Source organism: Kogia breviceps, chromosome 20 (assembly GCF_026419965.1).
Source record: "Kogia breviceps isolate mKogBre1 chromosome 20, mKogBre1 haplotype 1, whole genome shotgun sequence".
Taxonomy (NCBI): domain Eukaryota; kingdom Metazoa; phylum Chordata; class Mammalia; order Artiodactyla; family Physeteridae; genus Kogia; species Kogia breviceps.
In genome coordinates, this window is record NC_081329.1 from 21,486,366 (window position 1) to 21,506,321 (window position 19,956).

Genomic DNA, 19,956 nt, shown 5'->3' on the forward strand with positions numbered 1-19,956 from the left:
CCCTGGATCACTGGGGCAGAATGGGGTGTGTGTGAAACACCAGGAGATTCTGATCGGAAATGACCTTAGCTCTAGGAGAAACGGGTCGCTTGCGGCTGTGTCTCAGAGGAGAGCAGAGCCCACTGGCGGTGGAGTGAACAGTAGGGGCGACCTGTTGCTTTCCAGTAGTTTCATATCGTTCACCCGGAGGGAATAGTATTCTAAGCATTTGAATTTGCTCATATCGGGACGCTGTAAAGGCGTTTGGCCCGGGACTCAACAGGAGAAGCCTGGACATCAACCCACGTTCATTCAGGCCTCGAACTTAACTGAACCTTTTTTTATTTTATTTTTTTTATTTTTTTTTTTTTTGCGGTACGCGGGCCTCTCACTGTTGTGGCCTCTCCCGTTGCGGAGCACAGGCTCCGGACGCACAGGCTCAGCGGCCATGGCTCACGGGCGCAGCCGCTCCGCGGCACGTGGGATCTTCCCGGACCGGGGCACGAACCCGCGTCTCCTGCATCGGCAGGCGGACTCCCAACCACTGCGCCACCAGGGAAGCCCCTTAACTGAACCTTTATAGCAATATTTATTACAGCAATTTTAGCCCCAATTGTCTCCCCCCCCCCTTTTTAAACATTTCGACATATTTCAATTAGAAATTGAAAATTAATTTAAAAATTAAGTTCAATAAACAACATTGAAAACCTTGGTTATTTAGAAACTTCCTTCAAAAGATTGGGTGTCTCAGGAAGTCATAGCAGGTTGCAAGGATGTTAAAATTCTGAGTCATCAGCTTTTTAGTCAACATAGGTAAAATTATTCATAAATTCATAACCAGAAATTCAGAAATGGGTAAAAGATGAATGGGTTGATGAATCAACTTTAACTTTTTTTTTTTTTTTTTCAACTTTAACTTTTCAAGCGGTAAAACAGTTTTACCTGCTGTGAATGTACAGAGAGAGAAAGTGAAGACAACGGAATGCAGGGAGACCCCAAACAATGCAGACACAAACAAATGAATCTATTTCAAGTGAATAATACAACCACAGTGAAGTTGGGAAGAATGGGGAGAGCTGACCCAAATAATTCGGTTTTTTTGTGTTTTTTTTTTGCGGTACGCGGGCCTCTCACTGTTGTGGCCTCTCCCGTTGCGGAGCACAGGCTCCGGACGCGCAGGCTCAGCGGCCATGGCTCACGGGCCCAGCCGCTCCGCGGCACGTGGGATCTTCCCGGACCGGGGCACGAACCCGCGTCCCCTGCATCGGCAGGCGGACTCCCAACCACTGCACCACCAGGGAAGCCCCCAAATAAATCTTGAATGTACATATTGGCTATATACTTTCAGGCCTAAGACAAAAAGAACTATATATACTGAACTGTAGTTAATAGGTTTACTTTTTATGTTGATATTGTTTAGCGATTCTGAAACTTCATTCCCATGTTGAGTGAATAAGTAAATGTGTAGTGGATAATGAGAGCTAGGATTCAGAGAAGGAGTTATTTGATACAAATGTGGAGAGGGAAGGCTAGAATTAACCTAATGGTGTTGGATTGGAATTGGAGGTAGCAGTACTAACTTATGTTTTTAATATATCTAAATAGATGTAGAGAAATAGATATGGATGTGAAAGCATGTGTGTGTTTCCGTATAAATCTGGGACAATTTGAGCACCGAAACAAATAATAGTAATAAATTATAAATCATAAAATAAGGTATGAGTCGTACTGATGTGTGAGTGAATGAATGAACAAACAAATGTAGAAAGGAATAAATAATAAACAGGACCAAAGGGTAAGCTTTTCCTTAGAGTAGAAGACTAATGAATATGAAAGTAGTGATAGGATTAGAAGAATCACCATTTGGCAATCATAGCAGTAAAGATTGCTTCAGGTAAGAATTATCGATAGATGTTAAAACAGTAGATCAATAGATGTTAAAATTTGAGAAACGAAATATTTAGTCTCAAAGTTATCTCCCTATGAGATACTTACTAGTTAAAAAGAGAAAAAATAGGGCTTCCCTGGCGGGGCAGTGGTTGGGAGTCCGCCTGCCGATGCAGGGGACGCGGGTTCGTGCCCCGGTCCGGGAGGATCCCACGTGCCGCGGAGCGACTGGGCCCGTGAGCCATGGCCGCTGCGCCTGCGCGTCCGGAGCCTGTGCTCCACAACGGGAGAGGCCACAACAGTGAGAGGCCCGCGTACCGCAAAAAAAAAAAAAAAAAAAAGAAAAGAAAAACTAGTAACCTCACAGTGGAGAAACTTGGCAAGTGATCACAGTTATTATCACTAGTAATGAGACAAAAACGACATCATGTGTCTCCTGATAGGATGCACTGAGAATGACACTTCTGTGATATTCCTGCCAAAAATTTATAACCTTAATTTAATCAAGAAACAAATCAGATAAACCCAAATTGAGGGACAGTCTACAGAAAAAATAGCCTGTACTCTTCCAAAATGTCAAGGTCACGGAAGACAAGGACTGAGGGACGTATTCTGGGAGACTAAAGAGATGACAGCTAAATGCTATGTATGATTCTGGATTCGATCCTGAATCAGCAGCACAAAGAGATGTCCTTGCTTTTAGGAAGCCAAACTGTAAAGGGTAAAGGGTACCGTGCTTTCAACATATTCTTAAACAGTTCAGGGAGGACAAAGGTGTATGGGGAAATCTAGGCAAAGGGTACACAGGAATTCTTTGTACCATGTGTGCAACTTTTCCATAAATCTGAAATTATTTTGAAGTAAGTATTTTTTGAGAACTAAGCAGAAAGCACCGCCGTGTCTGGCTGAGCACTGTCTGCCAGGGTATCTGTTACTGTCAGTTCTGCCCTGGCTCTGCTAGCGCTCCACAGGAACCCTTTTATTCCCGCGCTCTCCCTCTTCTTTCTTCTTTTAACCTGTGTCAGATCTTGTACGTTATAACTTTAGAAATTATACATATTTGTAATAAATTCAAACGGTACAAAAGCATACAGGCCAGAAGTCCCCTCCACACCCTGACACTGCCACCAGAGTTACCACTATTTACGGGATGGCTGTCCCGTTATAAACATTCCTGGGTTCACACACTCGTACATACACAAAGGCTCCTCCTCCTAAGGCTGCTAAACATTGTTGAGTATCTTTTTCTTTTTTAAACCTCATATTGCCATGACATCTTTCTCAGGAAATATATATAGCTTTGCCTCATTCTTTCCCTTTTTTTCCCCTCTAAATGAATGCTTTGTCTCTAAAACTAGTTGTCAAGGGCTGATAAACCCACTTACTTTCATGGTAGAACCATTTGTAAAGACACTGGGCCGTAGCTCACAGATTTGAAGGATGTACCAAATAAACAAGACTCCATCCGGCATTAGGACAGCTCTGAAGACTTCAGTGACAGGAGTTTAGAGACCTTTTCTCTAGTGGGAGACTGTTAGGGTAACTCAGCTCCAGCCACCTCCATTTTCTGTATTTTTATACTCAAGGTTGAAATCCTCAGAAGAAAAAACATGTTTGGTCACTGTGGGCCCCGCATCTCTCTGTCCCTTAACTAGTCAGCTGTCACTAGGGGAATGAGGGCACAGGACCTGGATGTTGGCCTCTGGGTGCTTCCCAGAGGAGAAGAGCCAGCAGAGCAGTTTCCCCAACCAGCCTCTTTGCAGGGCTGTTTGAACTGCTTCGCGTCTGGTGTGTGTTCCAGTCTCTTAAGTCCAGCTGGCCCCTTCCAGCACTAGAGTTACCCTCCACTGCAGTGATTCTCAGATGTGGTCCCTACACAAGCAGTACCAGCATCAGCCTGGAAACTTGTTAGAAATGCAGATTCTCAAGTCCCGTCCCAGACGTACTGAATCAGAAACTCTGGAGGCGTGGGTTCAGCACTCTGTTTCTAGGAAGCCTTCCAGATGATTCTGATATGTGCTAACATTTGAGGATCACGCTCTACTACATAAATCTGATCATAATATTTACCCAGTTTAAAAAATTTTAGCGGCTCAGCCATGCAGATACTCCAGAGTCCTCACTCATGAGTGATCTCATCCCAGTGCTGTGCAGTCTTTTACACACACACACACACACACACACATACACACACACATACACACACACCCTTTCCACATCCTGTCATACAGAACTTTGCTGAGCTCTTTCCTGGATTACCACCTGGTAAATTTCTGCTCTTCTGTCATTTCCTCTGTGTTGCCTTCCTGGTCCCCAGTCACTCAGGGCCGTGGCTCTGTTTCCCATGGAGTCCTAGACATTGTGTGTGTTTGTTTATTTTTACCTGTACTCCTCCCCCACCAGAGCCTGAGATCTGAACTCCTCAAGACAGGGACTTATTTTCACTGATCCTTGTGTCTCTAGTACATGACAAATGTTATGTGCTTGGTTGAATCTGTTCCGTTTTTACTTTTTATTATGAAATCTCAAGTATACCAAAAGGTAGAGAGCATAGTAATGAACATCCATTAATCCATCAGAACTTACCAACTTAACATTTTGCTGCATTTGCTTCCATTTTTTCTGAGTATTCTAAAGTAAATACCTGATGTTATGACGTTCTGTCATTATATTTTCTTTGTATTTCAGTACAAACACTGAAGACATTTTCCTACATTACCATTTTATCACACCTAATAAAATGGACAGTTCCCAGATATCACCTAATGCCCATTCTGTATTCAGCTTTCTTCATTTTCCCACGAGAGGTCTTTTGTGTCTGTTTTGTTCAGTCAAGGTCCACACATTGCATATGAGGGTAGGCCTCTAAGGGTATTTTAATCATTCTAGAATAGCCCTTCTCTCTCTCTTTTTCCCCGTTATTCAATGAATAAACTCCTGACTAATATTTATCTCACTCTTGTGGCATGACATTTACACCAGTGACAGTACTAAGAAGTTGGAATGGTGTTGAACCGTTGCGTTCAGAATAATCATATGACTCCACATCCACCATTTGCAGCCAGTAAATCTTTTCCAGCACAGCCCATGTGCATAAGAAGCCAGTATCACCACAGCTAGAGAAACAGGAGAGCTACTTGGGATCTGAGCTTTGCAGCACATTTAATTAATAGCTTCTCCATTTTGTCTTCCAGAAAGTCACTGAAAGAGCTGCAGTTCATTTGCAGTGACTCTCTACATTCCTGTAGGCTTGGGTCTTCAGGATTTGGTGATTTCCTTCTACCTTGCCCATTTCCTTGTGTTTTATTATGTACTAGCTCTTCCCTTATCCTTCTAGAACTCCGGCCTTTGCTATAGTTGGTAGAGCAATAAAATGGCATTTTAAGGCTCTGTAACTTGCTGAGAATCTTAATTCAATTTAAATAGGAAGCACAAATTTGCATTGAGGGGTCTAGGTCTACAATTCAGAAAATTCTCTTTTTCAAGATTTTCTATTTACAGAGAGTTCTTAAGCTTTAATTTTAGGAGACAGAGGAGGAGGAAAAAAGAGGATTTTGAAAAATTCCCTCAACAGAGTCCTAAATGCAGTAATATACTCTGAGTTTAGAGCATTACAGTATGCTGTAATGAACTGTCCTTGAACTGTCCTTCAAGCCTCTAATTGCTCTCTGTAGCTTTTGAGATTGAACTGTTAGGACTTCCAGTAATCACATGTGTTGAATAAAAGTGTTCCTATGGGCTGAGTCACTTGCAGTGAGGGAAAAGGTGGGCTTGGGGATGAGGCTGGTGGAGAAGAGGAGAGTTACCTGGACGAGACTGTAGAAAGTTCAGAAAGAGTACTGAGAGGTGTTTTAGGAACTGTGGTGCAGGAAAGAAAACCGTGTTATCAAGGTATCTCAGCTCTGGCTGCCATAACAAAATACCACAGACAGCGTGGCGTCAGCAACGTTAATTCTCTCAGTTCCGGAGGCTAGAAAGTCCAAGACGAAGTTGCCAGCAGATTCAGTATCTGGTGAGGACCCTCTGTCTGGTTTGTGCAGACTCCACCTTCTCACTGTTCTCACGTGGCCTTTCCTTGGTGTGTGTTCCCGGCGAGAGAGGTCTCTAGAGTCCCTTCCTCTTCTCCCAAGGGCACTAATCCCTTTGTAGGGGCCCTACCTCCGAATGCCATCACATTGAGAGTTAGGGCTTCGACATGGATTTGGGGAGGACACCAACATTCAGTCTGTGACACATAAGCATATGGATTTGCTACTGCCCTGATAGACTCGTAGGTATAGTAGGCTACTAAGGATACTTTCTATCTCCCAGAGTTTGCACTGGGTAGGGAGTTCAGCCTTTGTAGATTGCAGTGAACCTGTGTTGCTTTGGTCACAGTGTTCTAGGCCATCTGGGAGAGACTGTTGGCTGTTCCTGTAGCCAGTCAGATTGGGTTGCTTCTAAGTAACTTCTCAAACTGATATCATACTGATGTCTAGAAACTGTCCTTTTTGGACACCAAGGAAATAAGACACCATTTACAATTGGAAGAGAAACGTTTCTATTCACTTATCAGAAGGGTTTTGGTGAATTATAGGCAAGAGAGGGAAAAGTTGATTTTGAAAGGCACAGATTCCCCCTTTGATTTAGTAGTAATCTTCTCCTGACAGCATTTAATGAGAAGTCCCTGTGGCCAGAGAATAATCTTATTGGGCTTTAATTAAAAGCACAAGGGGATTTGTTTTGTTTTCATGTCTCCTTCCTATCTGTCTTCCTCTTTTTCCTCTTTCTCCCCTCATTCTTCCTCTTCACTTCCATGTTCTCCCTACCCTTGCCCCACTCGGCGTCCTCTTCTTCATCCTTTAACATTTAAAATGTTTTTGGCTTGGCTAGTCCCTCTGGATAGAAACTGAGCTGAGCAGGATATTGATTACCAAATATGGTATTGCTGCTAAAGATGTTAGAGGAATGTGTCTTGTGTTCTAAGCCTCCGGCCTCTGGATAAGCTGCCAAACAAATTAGGTCATTTTAACTTCTGAGCTTTTTTTTTTTTTTTTTTTTTTTTTTTTTTTTAATAAAGAGCTGGAACTGTGATTTGGAACATGATGGTGGTGTTATTTTAGCTCACACAGGGAGGAGGGCTATGAAGATGGGGCTGGGGAGTAGGGGAGACTCGGTTAAGCATGTTTTAGGACCTGAGTCACGAGAGCAGGTTGTGTAAGAGGCCTGCACGTTGCATGGAGGCTCGATGAACAGCTCTGGCACATCAGTGAAAGAGCTGAGGCATAGAATGCAGATGGCCAGCCCCATGCTCTGAGACTAGAAACTCGGGAGGACCCCTGACTGGTCCCAGGACACTCTTCTCATGTTACCCCTGCTGCTGGCCGTGGATGGGGCTCAGGGTTCTTAGGAAAGCTGCTGCTTCCCAGGAAGGATGGGGGAGTTAAGTGCCAAGGAGGGAGGACACTTGGAAATTGATAGCAAGTTGCTTCTATGTGTAGTTGCGTGGGGTGTGGTAAGAATATGCAAGTCCTTCCACAGCATACCTTTAAATGACAACGGGGACTGTGCTCGTCTCCCAGCAAAGGCCACAGCTCTTCAGGTCCGTATTTGGCAATATTTACTCCGTGGTTGATATCAGTTTGATCGAGTGGAATGCTCATAGTGGAAGTGAATGGAAGCAAACACTGCTTTGGGATGCTGCTTTGTCTTTTTCCCCTTATGTACATTTTTCTCAAGATAATACTGAGGTTTCTTAAATTAAAACGAAAACTGAGACCAGTTAAAGCAAGGATTTCTTTTTATATTTCGTATAGCTGGCACACCCTTTTCGCTTCTCGTCATCGGTTAGGGCTGCACAAAAGGATTCCTTTTCTTCTTGTCCACCCGCACCTGTTTGCGCCTTCAGTTGGAAGTTTCACCCGCTCCAGGACATCTGTGGGTCACGGCTCTGTGCCTGTAGTTGTGCCTCCCTGAGGTCCTTGCTTTCCTTCCGCTCCCCACCCCCCAACCCCCTTATTTCTCTTTTTGCCGCTCCTATCAAGTCACAGGCTCTTCCTCCCATCTTTGGAGCCGAGCCTGAGAAGTTCAGAGTTGTTCATCCTGGTCTACAGAGTTAGAGACTCGCACTAATTTCTTGTGGAAGTTGCTCTTGTCTTCAAGCGAATAAAAAGAAAGGGGCTTTGGGGCGCCCAGGCCCAGGTGGGTGCTAAACTGAGAACCTGTGTTCTTAAGATACTCATTTTCAGAACTTCACTCCTTTTTCAGAACATGCCATACAAACAAACATGGTACCTCAGTCTGTTCTCAATGCACATTTATGCACCATACTATACTGGGGTGTCTTTTTGATACTATTGTTGGGGTCCAGAATCATAGCATTGGATATAAATATCATGAGATTATTCATTATGCTCAGTAATAGAGGCATTCTTAAATGGTGGGAGGGTTTCAGAATAGACTTCTCTTGCCCTAAATCTTTTGCTTTATAGTGTTTGTGACTTATTTTATTGAATATATTTGGTTTAGGTAAACTGCAATAATAGGGTTAAAGGTAACTGAAATTACTACCCTCTCTTTGGCCCCTAATAATCTGTTGTCTGTCTATCCATGTAGCTAGTAAGCCAGCTATAATTGAAATCAGGACCATACCACATTGAGACATTAGTATAAATTTATAAGCTAACTGGAATTAAGTGATACTAGTTACATTGAAATCTTAAAATTGTTTAGTTCCTGTCTACTTAGTAACTCAAGAGTACATGTATCACCAATATAAAAGCTCTCCAGTTCGAAAGGGATGGGAATTTTCCCCTTCTAGAGGTGATGAATCTAAGGCATTGAAGAATTAACATTGTTTTAAACACTGGTCAAAGCCTTGCCTCTTACGATTTCAGGTGTTAGACTTTTCCAGTATTACACAGGGCTTTACATTAATTCATTCTTATTGGTAGCCACTAATTAGTTTTTAACTATGCTAGGCATTTGCTGGTCCAGATTTAAAATTTGAACCTGGAAGTTTTAGTCCAAAAAGAAAAGGAATAGATGAAAAAACATGCAACTGAATTTTGAATACAGTAGACTAAATCTCCTTGACTCTGTGGACATGCTGTGTTATGTATGGGTTTCTGTGTATTCTGTGTGTGTAGTGAGAATGAGAGCTCATACTTTTTTTTTTCTGATAGGCCGGGTTTGCTGGTGTGTTTACTTTGTCACCATTCCGGTTTGACTCTAAGGAAATGAAAACATCTACCATTTGTTCTTTATTTCCAAAGGGCATCCGCTTCGATCCTGAAATTCCACAAACACTACGACTAGAGTTTGCTAAGGCAAACACGAAGATGGCCAAGAACAAACTAGTAGGGACTCCAAACCCTAGTACTCCTCTGCCCAACACTGTACCTCAGTTCATTGCCAGAGAGCCATGTAAGTTGATCTACTTTTCATTTTGGAAAAAAAAAAAATAACTAAGAATTGTTCAAGTACTTTATGTGAGATTACACCATGGGACATAGAGCTGGCTGAGTGTCATTTTCCATTTCTGAGAAGAGACTGCCTTTTCTTGCTGTCTGAATTCCAAATACAGCAATCTTGTTCATGATTGGCTGTCCCAAAAGATGGTTCAGCTTGATCAGAACTGTAACTACAAGATTTCATTTTAAGTGCTGTAGATTCCCTTAATGTGATCTTGACCTTATTGTGAGCGTGCCCTGTTTGCCTCGGGGTTTAAATTCTTACTCGTTTCCCCATCCTTGGACCATGAGCGCTGGTTCTCAGCATTCACTTTACTTCATCTGTTGAAGAATATCAGTTCTGTGGCTTCAGGGAAATAGAATATTAAATATGAAAGAAGCAGATAATAAGTTTGTTCTGGAGCTTCCCTGGTGGCGCGGTGGTTGAGAGTCCGCCTGCCGATGCAGGGGACGCGGGTTCGTGCCCCGGTCCGGGAGGATCCCACGTGCCGCGGAGCGGCTGGGCCCGTGAGCCATGGCCTCTGAGCCTGTGCATCTGGAGCCTGTGCTCCGCAATGGGAAGAGGCCACAACAGTGAGAGGCCCACGTATCGCAAAAAAAAAAAAAAAAAAAAAATTCTGTTTTTGAGGACAGTTTGGCCATACATCTAGGAGGGAAAGTAAACATCCACAAAGAATTTATATAGTAGAACGGTCAGTTCTAACAAAGTAATACCAGTAAAGCTTTAAGAAAATTCGGGGCTTCCCGTTTTAAATTAGTTGGGTAAAGACACTGACTAATTGCAAAACAAGTCTTTTACTCCACCTAATGAGCTTATTCCCTTAAATGTCCAGGCTACGATTTCTGCCTTTGATTGAGTAACTTGAAAATGTTGTCTTAATTTTCTTTCTCAAGCTCAGTCAGTACAGAAGTGAGGCGTGAGATAGGCCCTAGCTTTTCCTTTCAGTGCATGGCCGTATGTGATTGAATACGGCAGGGCATTCAAGGAATCCCAAGTGCCTTGCTGTTACTTGGAATATTTCCGTCCTATCATTCTTGATCTTCTTTCTAAGCCACATGATCTTGATCTTCTTCCTGCCTTCCCTGACAATATGCTTCAACTTTTCTTATTGAAATCGAAGGGCACATGGGTTCCTTTCTCCCCCGTGTCATGTGCGTGTCAGATTTAATCGGGTTGTTGTGGAAATTACAGTCATTCTGTAGCTCAGTCACTCTTGAAAAGCTGCTGCTTATCAGTGGAAACTAATAGATAAAAGAAGAGTTTCTCCCTCAGTGTGTTCTACAGTTTTTCTATGAAGCCAGGAAATCATAATAGAGAAAAAAAATAATTTGTTCTTCCATGTCCTCGGGAAACTTAAAACCTTTGTTTATTTGGGAAATCTAAACAAAAGTTTCATCTTATGGTACAGTTGTACTACAGGAGGACGTATGGACATTTACTACTTCTGTATTCTAAACAGCATCTAGCCCAGTGCTTTGTACATTGCGTATATTTAGTCAGTATTTATTAGTGATGATAAGTTGATAAATTGAGTATTTTAATTTGGCTATGTGCAGAATTATTCCATTTGTATGCCTCTTCATTTCTTTCTGAAATTTCTTCTCTCTTTAAGGCATCAGAAAAGAGTATTCGTAGGATACTTTCACTTAGAAAAGACAATCTAGAGTAACTCTTTACTTAGTGAATTTGCCTGCTTTACATCTCAGAGTATTTTGAAAAAATTAATTCAGACAGGAAGTGTAAAGCAATACTTTTATCCTTTCAGTTCTTTATTGAATTATTTTCCTTCTGAGAGTTTGGTTTTTTGGTTTTTTTTCCCCCTAAATTTGCTACAATAGCTCTGAAGTAGTTAGCCAGAAAGGTGATGGCCAGTTCACAGTAGGGTACATGAAAGCAAGATAGATGAACAAACTGGACGCCCACAAGTCCCTGAAGTTACAGGAGCGCTTCGAGCAGAGTGTAGAGCACTGCTCTGGCCAGCTCCGCCTACCACCCTTCCCTGTGTACTGAACCGCTCAGAAGTGGTCAGATAGTTTCCATGTCAGGGTCAAAACTTGCTTGACTGCTCTGCTCATGGCCAAACAGACTTTGAAGTTTTGTTTTTTTTTTTTTTAAAAAAAAAAACACGCAAACCCCAGTGTATTCTTGGGAAAATAAGTTGGCCTGATTTCTCTTAATATAGCTCCTTTTTATGACATAGGGGCCTTGACGGAGAGCAGTTGCACCATCCACTGAGATCGACCTTATCATCCATTACAATTACCTCTGGAAATTGTGAACTTTTCTGTCACGTATGCAAAATTGTGCTTTTCCCTGAAGCACACCACAGACTAAGAAAGAACATTGCAGTGGTTCTGTACTGGCGAATCCAATTGCATTGTGCCCGTAATTGGTACTAGAGGTTGTGAGTTTAACTACCTATCAGGAGTAGACTATGATGGAATCATAGGATTTGGGGGTTGGAAAAGGCTTGTAGGCTTCTCTCTTTCAGGCCACGAGAGAGAGGTTTTATAAATGCTTCTTTTTGTTGATGTTTTTTATGTGATGGTGTCTGAAAAGTACTCGTTGCCATCACTAAAGGAGGAATGTGCTAGGATTCGATTATACAAACAAGTATTTACTGGAACTCTCATTTCTCAAATATTGAACTTAAATGAGCACCAGGTGGGTTAGACACTGGGGAAGAAGGGGACCACGGTTTCTGCCTTAAAAGAGCTGTCAATCCAAGGGGTTGGTGGTGATCAAAGCTGTCAGGAAACTTGGCCCATATAGAGGATAGAAAAGAGATGCCTTACAGCTTAGTCTACATTGCCGCAGGTCGTCTGCCTTATTTGCTGAACACCTACTCTGTGCCGAGCATGAAAAATGAGCAAGCCAGATATTGCAACTTAAAGAGAAACCTTTGACCTTGCTGTGCTCCTGTTCCCTTGCTGAAAAATGGGAATAGTACCTTCCTCACATGATTGTTATGAGAGCTAAATACGATATTATAAGATTGTGTTGAAGATTAAGTGGGTGTTAATATATGTAGAGTACTAGGCAAATGGAAAGGACAATCTTAATTTTTTTTTTTTTACAAAAAATGAGTAGCTTTTCGTTCCTGATAGTTAAAAGTAGGTTTTGATCTTCTGAGGTGTCATCACTGGGTGGCTATAGCCAGTTGTCTTTACAAATGAGGAGAAAAGATGAATGACATTCATATACAATCCAACGAGAGTAGCATACTTCCCTAACTAAATTCTTATTAATTTGAGCTTCTCCTTCTCTTACTCCCTTTTATGTAATAAAGAAAAATACTGTGAAAAAGCAGGAAGTTAAGAGATGTATAAAATATGTAAATTATATGAAATTGTGCTGGGTTGTACAGGAACATAGTGTTCTGAAGTGTAAGAACTCCGCTTTAGAGATGGACGCAGGGCAAGTCACCGTCTCTGAGTTTTGTTTTCTTCGTCTTTAAAATGATGATACTGTGTGTCAGATCACTCTGCTAATAAGCATTTTACATGAATTGTCTCCTTTGATTCTCAATAGCACTATTTTACAGGGGAAGAAGCTGAGGCCTAGGAAGTTTCAGTAAGTTTCTTGAGGGTTTCACAGTCATCAGGTGTTTGGGGTTGAATTGTGTCCCTCCCACCCAAATTCATATGTTAAAGTCCCAACCCCCCAGCTGGACGTTGCCTCCAAAGGTAACCATATTTGGATTTTTTTTTTTTTTTTTTTTTTTTTTTTTTTTTTTTTTGCGGTACGCGGGCCTCTCACTGTTGTGGCCTCTCCCGTTGCGGAGCACAGGCTCCGGACGCGCAGGCGCAGCGGCCATGGCTCACGGGCCCAGGCGCTCCGCGGCACGTGGGATCTTCCCGGACCAGGGCACGAACCTGTGTCCCCTGCATCGGCAGGTGGACTCTCAACCACTGCGCCACCAGGGAAGCCCACCATATTTGGAAATAAGGTCTTTAAAGAGGTGATTAAATTAAAATGAGGCCATCAGTGGGGACCCTAATCATATGACTAGCGACCTTATAAGAAGAAAAAGAGACATAAGGGATGTGCTCACACAGAGGAAAGGCCATTGTGAGAACAGTGCAAGCCGAGGACAGAGGCCTCAGGAGAAGCCAAACCTACCGACACCTTGACCTGGGCCTTCTAGCCTCAAGAACTGTGAGGAAATGAATTTCTATTGTTGAAGCCACCCAGTCTGTGGTATTTTGTTACAGCAGCCTGAGCAGTCAAACGATAGAGCCTGGATTTAATAAATTCTGGCCAGTCACTTACTAGTTTTGTAACTTTGGTCTAGTGACTTAACCTCTCTGTGCCTCAGTTTTCTCAACTATAAAATGGCAATAACTGAACATACCCGTGCGGTTGTGAGGATTGATTAACTGACAAATGTAAAAGTTGGAAGAGGGGCCACATAGTGAGTACCCAGTGATTGTTACTCTGTGCACAGAAGAATGTATGTTTGTCTCTTGTTGTGAGACCTATAGTTTTTCTGCTTTTTGTATGCTCAATATCCTAGCACCTAGAAAAATAGGTGGAATTTTTTAAGATGCCACAGATTTCATTTTCTGCTTTTTCATTTGGAACTTTTAAAAGTCACAGCATTAGTGAGTCTGATTGGGACATGATAAAATGCACACACTTCAAGTGTCTAATTTAGTAAGTTTTGTCATAATACATGTTGAATTTAATTGAATAAATGCTCTTGATCTGTTTACATTGCAGCATACGATATTCTAATGCCATTAGAAGGTGGAAGCAGCCAGTGCTTAACAGAGCCCTTAGTCAGGTCAGACAGATCCTCCCCTTTCAATTCAGATTTATGGAACAGATATCAAAAGGCTCTAGAGAACTTTGCAGAATTCAGATTCCTGTAGTCCAGCCTTGAGGATTCTGATTCTGTGGGTCCGGTCTAGGACTTATGCTCTGTATTTTTAAAAGCTCTTTGGGTGACTCTGATACACAATCATTTTTGAGACTCACCGGCAGAGCAAAGAATTGTAAAGTTAATTTCTCCTTACGACTCACTCTCCTGCCTGACCCTAGCCTAGCCTCACACGCATCTCCTCCCCACAAAGAACGCCAGTGCTCTCTAAGAGTGCACTATTTTTTATATTTGGATTATCTTAATGGCTTCTTTTTTTTCGAATTTTATTTTATAAGAGTGATACTTTTGGGCTTCCCTGGTGGCGCGGTGGTTGAGAGTCCGCCTGCTGATGCAGGGGACGCGGGTTCGTGCCCCGGTCCGGGAGGATCCCGCGTGCCGTGGAGCGGCTGGGCTCGTGAGCCGTGGCCGCTGGGCCTGCGCGTCCGGAGCCTGTGCTCCGCAACGGGAGAGGCCACAACAGTGAGAGGCCCGCATACCACAAAAAAAAAAAAAAAAGAGTGATACTTTTAAACACCTAGTAAGCACATAAGCCTTTGGTGAATAATCAGACCACTTCCTAGTTTTCCTGCCACACCACTGGAATTTCCCATTTGTCCAGTACTGACCCCAGCCTTCGGGAAGTGAGCTTTCTGACTTATGTTGGAAGAGATCCTATGAAAGTTCAGAAAAGCCTTTAAAGTACCTGGCAAGTGCCCTCCCAGGGACGACACTCAGCAAATATGAAATCTCTTAGACATCACCTCTGTGGCATAGGGGTCTTCCAGGGCCTGGACTGAAGCTCCCTGTACCCAGGGAACAGAGCCAGCATGCCTGCATTTTCCAGGGTGGCGTGCACAGCATGTGCCGCTTGGAAAACCAGGGGTGTCTTTATAGTCCCTGCCCCTGCTCTGGAAGTGCGCTGAGTGCCACCAGGACCGGGGGCTGTGTATCCCACACCTGCTGTCCTCGAGCGGGGTCATCTAGAAGGGTGGCGACTGGGCTTGAGGAAGACCTAACCAAGCTGACTAGAGGGAGGCAAGGGAAAGACGAAGCCGCAGGGGCTCTGTGGGGAGGAGGGCAAGACTTGTTTTTACTCTGAAAAGCAGCTCCCTTGCATTTTTGTGTTTTCTGTTTCATGATGCAGATAGTTTTAGTTTTTTCTGATGGTAAAAGTACACGCTTCTGAGAGGAAAAACATTTTTAGGCAGTCCAGGAAAAAATCAAATAAGTCACTAAAATTCTACCACCCCAACACAATCACCAGGAACATTCTGGTGTCTATCCTTCCATGCCTTTAGCATGCATAAAATGAAAGTGTATCTCTGATCTTTGAATTTCAAAATCGTTCATTCACGTCTTTGTCTTTGGGACAAAGTTCTGATGCCCACTGAGATTGAACGGGCAGAAGTAATATCTGACTCTCACAACCCTTCACACAGTCTCTCTGTGTTGCACTTACTGTAGGGCACTGTGTATTCAGGTGGCACAGATACCTTGCTAGAAACCAGAGGAGTGGTGGTAGTCATGTCTACTGGGCCATCTTTCTTAACTCTCTGAGGTCTCAACTGAGTCCAGCAAGCTCCTGAGCTGCTGGAATTCAGGTGGTTGATTGAATGATCCGTAGGCTTTTATTAAATGCATGGGAAGAGAGGAAACAAACATTTATTGAGCAGCTATGCTTTTCCCTTAAGAACTGTGTGTAAAATACTTTCCTTCCCAAAGTCACACGGCTCATTTTTTAACCTAATTGGCTCTAAACCCACTGCTGGTCTTACCATACCATGCTACCTAACTTACGGCCCACAGGTGCTTTTGGCTATCACTGTTTTTAAGATATTCCTTAGGAGGTACTTTAAAATCAAACCTCTGAAGGTTTATTAATGACCCCAGAGGCCCGCATTAAGTTGTAAGGGCAAGATTTCAGGGCAGGTCACTAATTAGTGAAAATGAGGCTTCACTATAACTCTTTAAAGTATCAGATTTGGATGGCCAGGGTCCATTAACTCTAAAATGTATTCTTAAGTAGTTGACCAACTTGAACTACCGGACAGTTTTATTTAGTTTTGGTGTAGTTAATTCTAAGTCATTATTTCAGAAAATAAGAGTGACCACGTTTAACAGTTTATGTATTTTAGTTCAATAAATAATGGCATCATCAGCCAGGATATTTGACTTCTTTGTTTATACTTGGAGGACATGCACACAGGTCGCCTGGGAGGTTTTTCAGATCATTCAGATAGAAATGGCAAAGAGCATGGGTGGAAAGGCGTGTGATACAGCCCTGTTTTATTTACACTGTCTGGGGTCCTAAGACCTCACCTGCCCACTCCTTGAAACTGATAGTATGAAACCAGCATAAATACTCACTGGTTTATGGTTAACTAGATAGTGTGCTCTATAGGTGGTGCCTCTTTGTAAAATTCCAAGAGGCTGATACACACTCTGCAGGAGATTTTTCACTTTTAATTTTCAAAGCGATTGAAAAGATCAGCAAGAAACCTTGCCTGCTCTTTATGTAAAAGATAAAAGACCCAGTCCTGCATTTTTTTTTTTTTTTAAAAGTAAAACTAACACAGAACTGAGGGATTGTCTGGCTGGATATTGGATCTGTTATTTGGGGAGATCAAAGGTTTCAGTCTATTTTAGGGACCATCCCTGGAGACAGAAGTATGAGGATCATATGATCACAGTCTGAGCCCATCTGCATTTGAGAGATCGGCCCATCCATTTTTCTTGAATCTTCTCATTACACTTAAACCTACAAAATTGTATTTTTATTGCATTTTGTAAAATGATTATGCCTGACCCATTTTATTGTTAGTTATAAAAGTAAGGAGACCATAAATGAAATTTGAAGGGTTAAAATTATAGATTCTCCTCCTGTCCAGAAATAACCACTGTTAACATTTTGTTGTGTATCTTTCTATATACATTTCTATACATTTCTATATATATATATATATATATATATATATATATATATATATATGCATTAAAAATACGGAGTGTGGCAGGTTGCTGTTTGGTTTAGTTTGGTTACAACACATGATCATGCTGTCTTTATCATTTCTCACTTACCTCCTGAGCATCCTTCCATCCAGGATTGTGAAACCAGAGCATTATTTTTAAAGGCTCTTTATAAGTGAAGGGTATGGGCGTGGTGGTGAGGGCCTTCAGTGCCAGGCTAAGGCATTTTTTCTCAATTAACTTGTAGGGAGAGAATGGAGATTATTGAACTCAACAGTCTCACACTTCACCAAGGCATACTCTCCTTCTTTAAGCTCTAGGAAGCTTCAGGACCGGAAAGGAAGAGAACACCATAAAATCTTTTATGCAGGGAAGGAAAATGGGTAGTGAGAAGAAGGCACTTGCCCAAATTTGGCCAACTTTGACTCAGAATGCCACTGGAAATACCTTAGGGAGGTGGCCTGTTTAGGAATGAAGCCATCCTCCTCTCCACTCACCCCTTCCACCAAGATTATGGAAGAGGAATTGGGGGTGGTGAGGACACAGATCATTGTTTTCGTCTGTTTTGCTTAGCCCAGTCCTTGCTGGGAGGGAGCCCAAGGGTGAAGAGGAAGTTCTGGAGAAAGACAGCAGTAGTGAGGAGTCTTTGGGCAGTCAGAGGCATTGGGAAGTAGTAGGAAAGGAAAGTAGGAAAGGTCGGGAGATGGATACAGGGAGGAAACAGGAAGCAGCTGGCTGCTGAGAGGAAAGGAGATGAGGACATCAGAGTATAAAAGCTGAGCTTGCAGGACCGTGCTTACTTGACTCAAGCACCCATTCCGTGCTTACTTGACTCAAGCACCCATTGCCTCTGAGGCAGCTCTGCAGTGGGGGGGGCCGTGAAGGCTTTCTGTCCTTGCTCTGGACCAGTTTGAAGCTGTCAGAAGTGATGTTCAATGAAACATGCCAGTGACTTCCATTCTGTGTACTGAGACTCCATATGTTTGAGTAACCCACTGAGAACTGTCTGAACACCCTCACCCCGGCGATACCAGCAGGCATTTTGTACTCCCAGTTGTTACGAGTCAGGACATGTATTTGGCACTCAGGATAGATAAGAGCACCTAGCCCCCCTGGACATTCTGGGAAATAAAACCTTGGAACAAAACTGCAGTGAATAAGGACAGCAAAATACTCTTAGAAACCAGAGACCTAAACTAATGTTTATTTCTACATATGTCCCACTCTGAAAAAGCAAAAGTATTGTTTTCCTTTTAAAAAGAAGAGTCAGGGCTTCCCTGGTGGCGCGGTGGTTGAGAGTCCGCCTGCCGATGCAGGGGACGTGGGTTCGTGCCCCGATCCGGGAGGATCCCACGTGCCGCGGAGCGGCTGGGCCCGTGAGCCATGGCCGCTGAGCCTGCGCGTCCGGAGCCTGTGCTCCGCAACGGGAGAGGCCACAGCAGTGAGAGGCCCGCGTACCGCAAAAAAAAAAAAAAAAAAGAGTCAAACACTTACTGAGCCACACCAAGATTTACAGCCCACTTCCTTCTCTTTCTTCTCTTCAAACCTGCACATGTTCCTAGTTTTTGCTTAATGTGTATAATTGCAATAATTTTAATAATTAAATGTAACAGTAATATTAGGCAATGGATTTGCTAAAAGTGGTTTCCATATAGATATATCTTATTGTATATGGGAGATATTTTATTTCAATATCAGTAGATGAGCTAATTTGATCCAGTTTATTTACATTATGATTTAATGAAGAGCCTATCTTTGATTAGCGATGGCTGTTAAGATTTTGCTTTGAATTTCTGTTTCTTGTTTATCTGATCATTGATCAGCTATAAACAAATGCCTTAAGAACTCAGGAAGTCACATCTCCTTGGAAATCACAGAATTCTTTCATAATGCAAATAACTGACCCAACTTTAGTGTTTTGTAAACTCATATTATTTATTATCTCTGCAGAGAAATAAGAGAATAAAGGGAGTTAATTTACTGGTACAGTCCAGAAAAAACAGACACCACAGACTTCATTCTTTTAAGGCCACGTACTCTCTTTACCTGCTCATTAAAGGAAAGCATCTCTTTCTTCGATAAAGTTTGATGCAGGCTCCCTGTTTCTCTCTTCTGCTTTTTCATACACTTGTAATCCTCAAATACAGAGACACTTTTTCTTGTACAACAATTCTCAAAAGTATTGGTCTGCCAACCCCTGGTTGGTCTCCAAGACCCATTCAGGGAGTTCACAAGGTCTAAACTATTCTCATGAGAAGAGTTTGTTTTTCTCACTGTGTAGTGGTAGACACAACTACTGGTAACCTTAGTACATGTCAAGACAGTGGAACCGAACTGTACTAGTAATCACTGTATTCTTCACTTTTTCATAAATTTATTTATTTATTTACACTTCATTTTTGGCTGTGTTGGGTCTTCGTTGCTGCGTGCGGACTTTCTCTAGTTGTGGTGAGCGGGGGCTACTCTTTGTTACCATGCGTGGGCTTCTCATTGCAGTGGCTTTTCTTGTTGCGGAGCACAGGGTCTAGGCGCGTGGGCTTCTGGAGTTGTGGCTCGCAGGCTCAGTAGTTGTGGCTCACGGGCTCTAGAGCTCAGGCTCAGTAGTTGTGGCACACAGGCTCTAGAGCGCAGGCTCAGTAGTTGTGGCGCACGGGCTTAGTTGCTCTGCAACATGTGAGATCTTCCTGGACCAAGGCTTGAACCCATGTCCCCTGCATTGGCAGGTAGATTCTTAACCACTGCACCACCAGAGAAGTCCTCCATTTTTCTTTCTCAAGATTGGTTTGGCTAATTGGGTTCTTTTGTGT

At 42.7% G+C, this 19,956-nt stretch overlaps 1 protein-coding gene across 12 annotated transcripts in view; it reads left to right on the forward strand.

Annotated features, from left to right (window-relative positions):
- Positions 1–19,956, forward strand: part of RBPMS (RNA binding protein, mRNA processing factor) — a 195,134-nt gene that overhangs the window by 109,433 nt on the left and 65,745 nt on the right. For all 12 annotated transcript variants that reach the window (XM_067022431.1, XM_067022437.1, XM_059049303.2 and 9 more), the window contains one exon: positions 9,120–9,270. In XM_067022431.1, the coding sequence (XP_066878532.1) occupies positions 9,120–9,270 (151 nt within the window). The remainder of the gene's footprint in view (positions 1–9,119; positions 9,271–19,956) is intronic.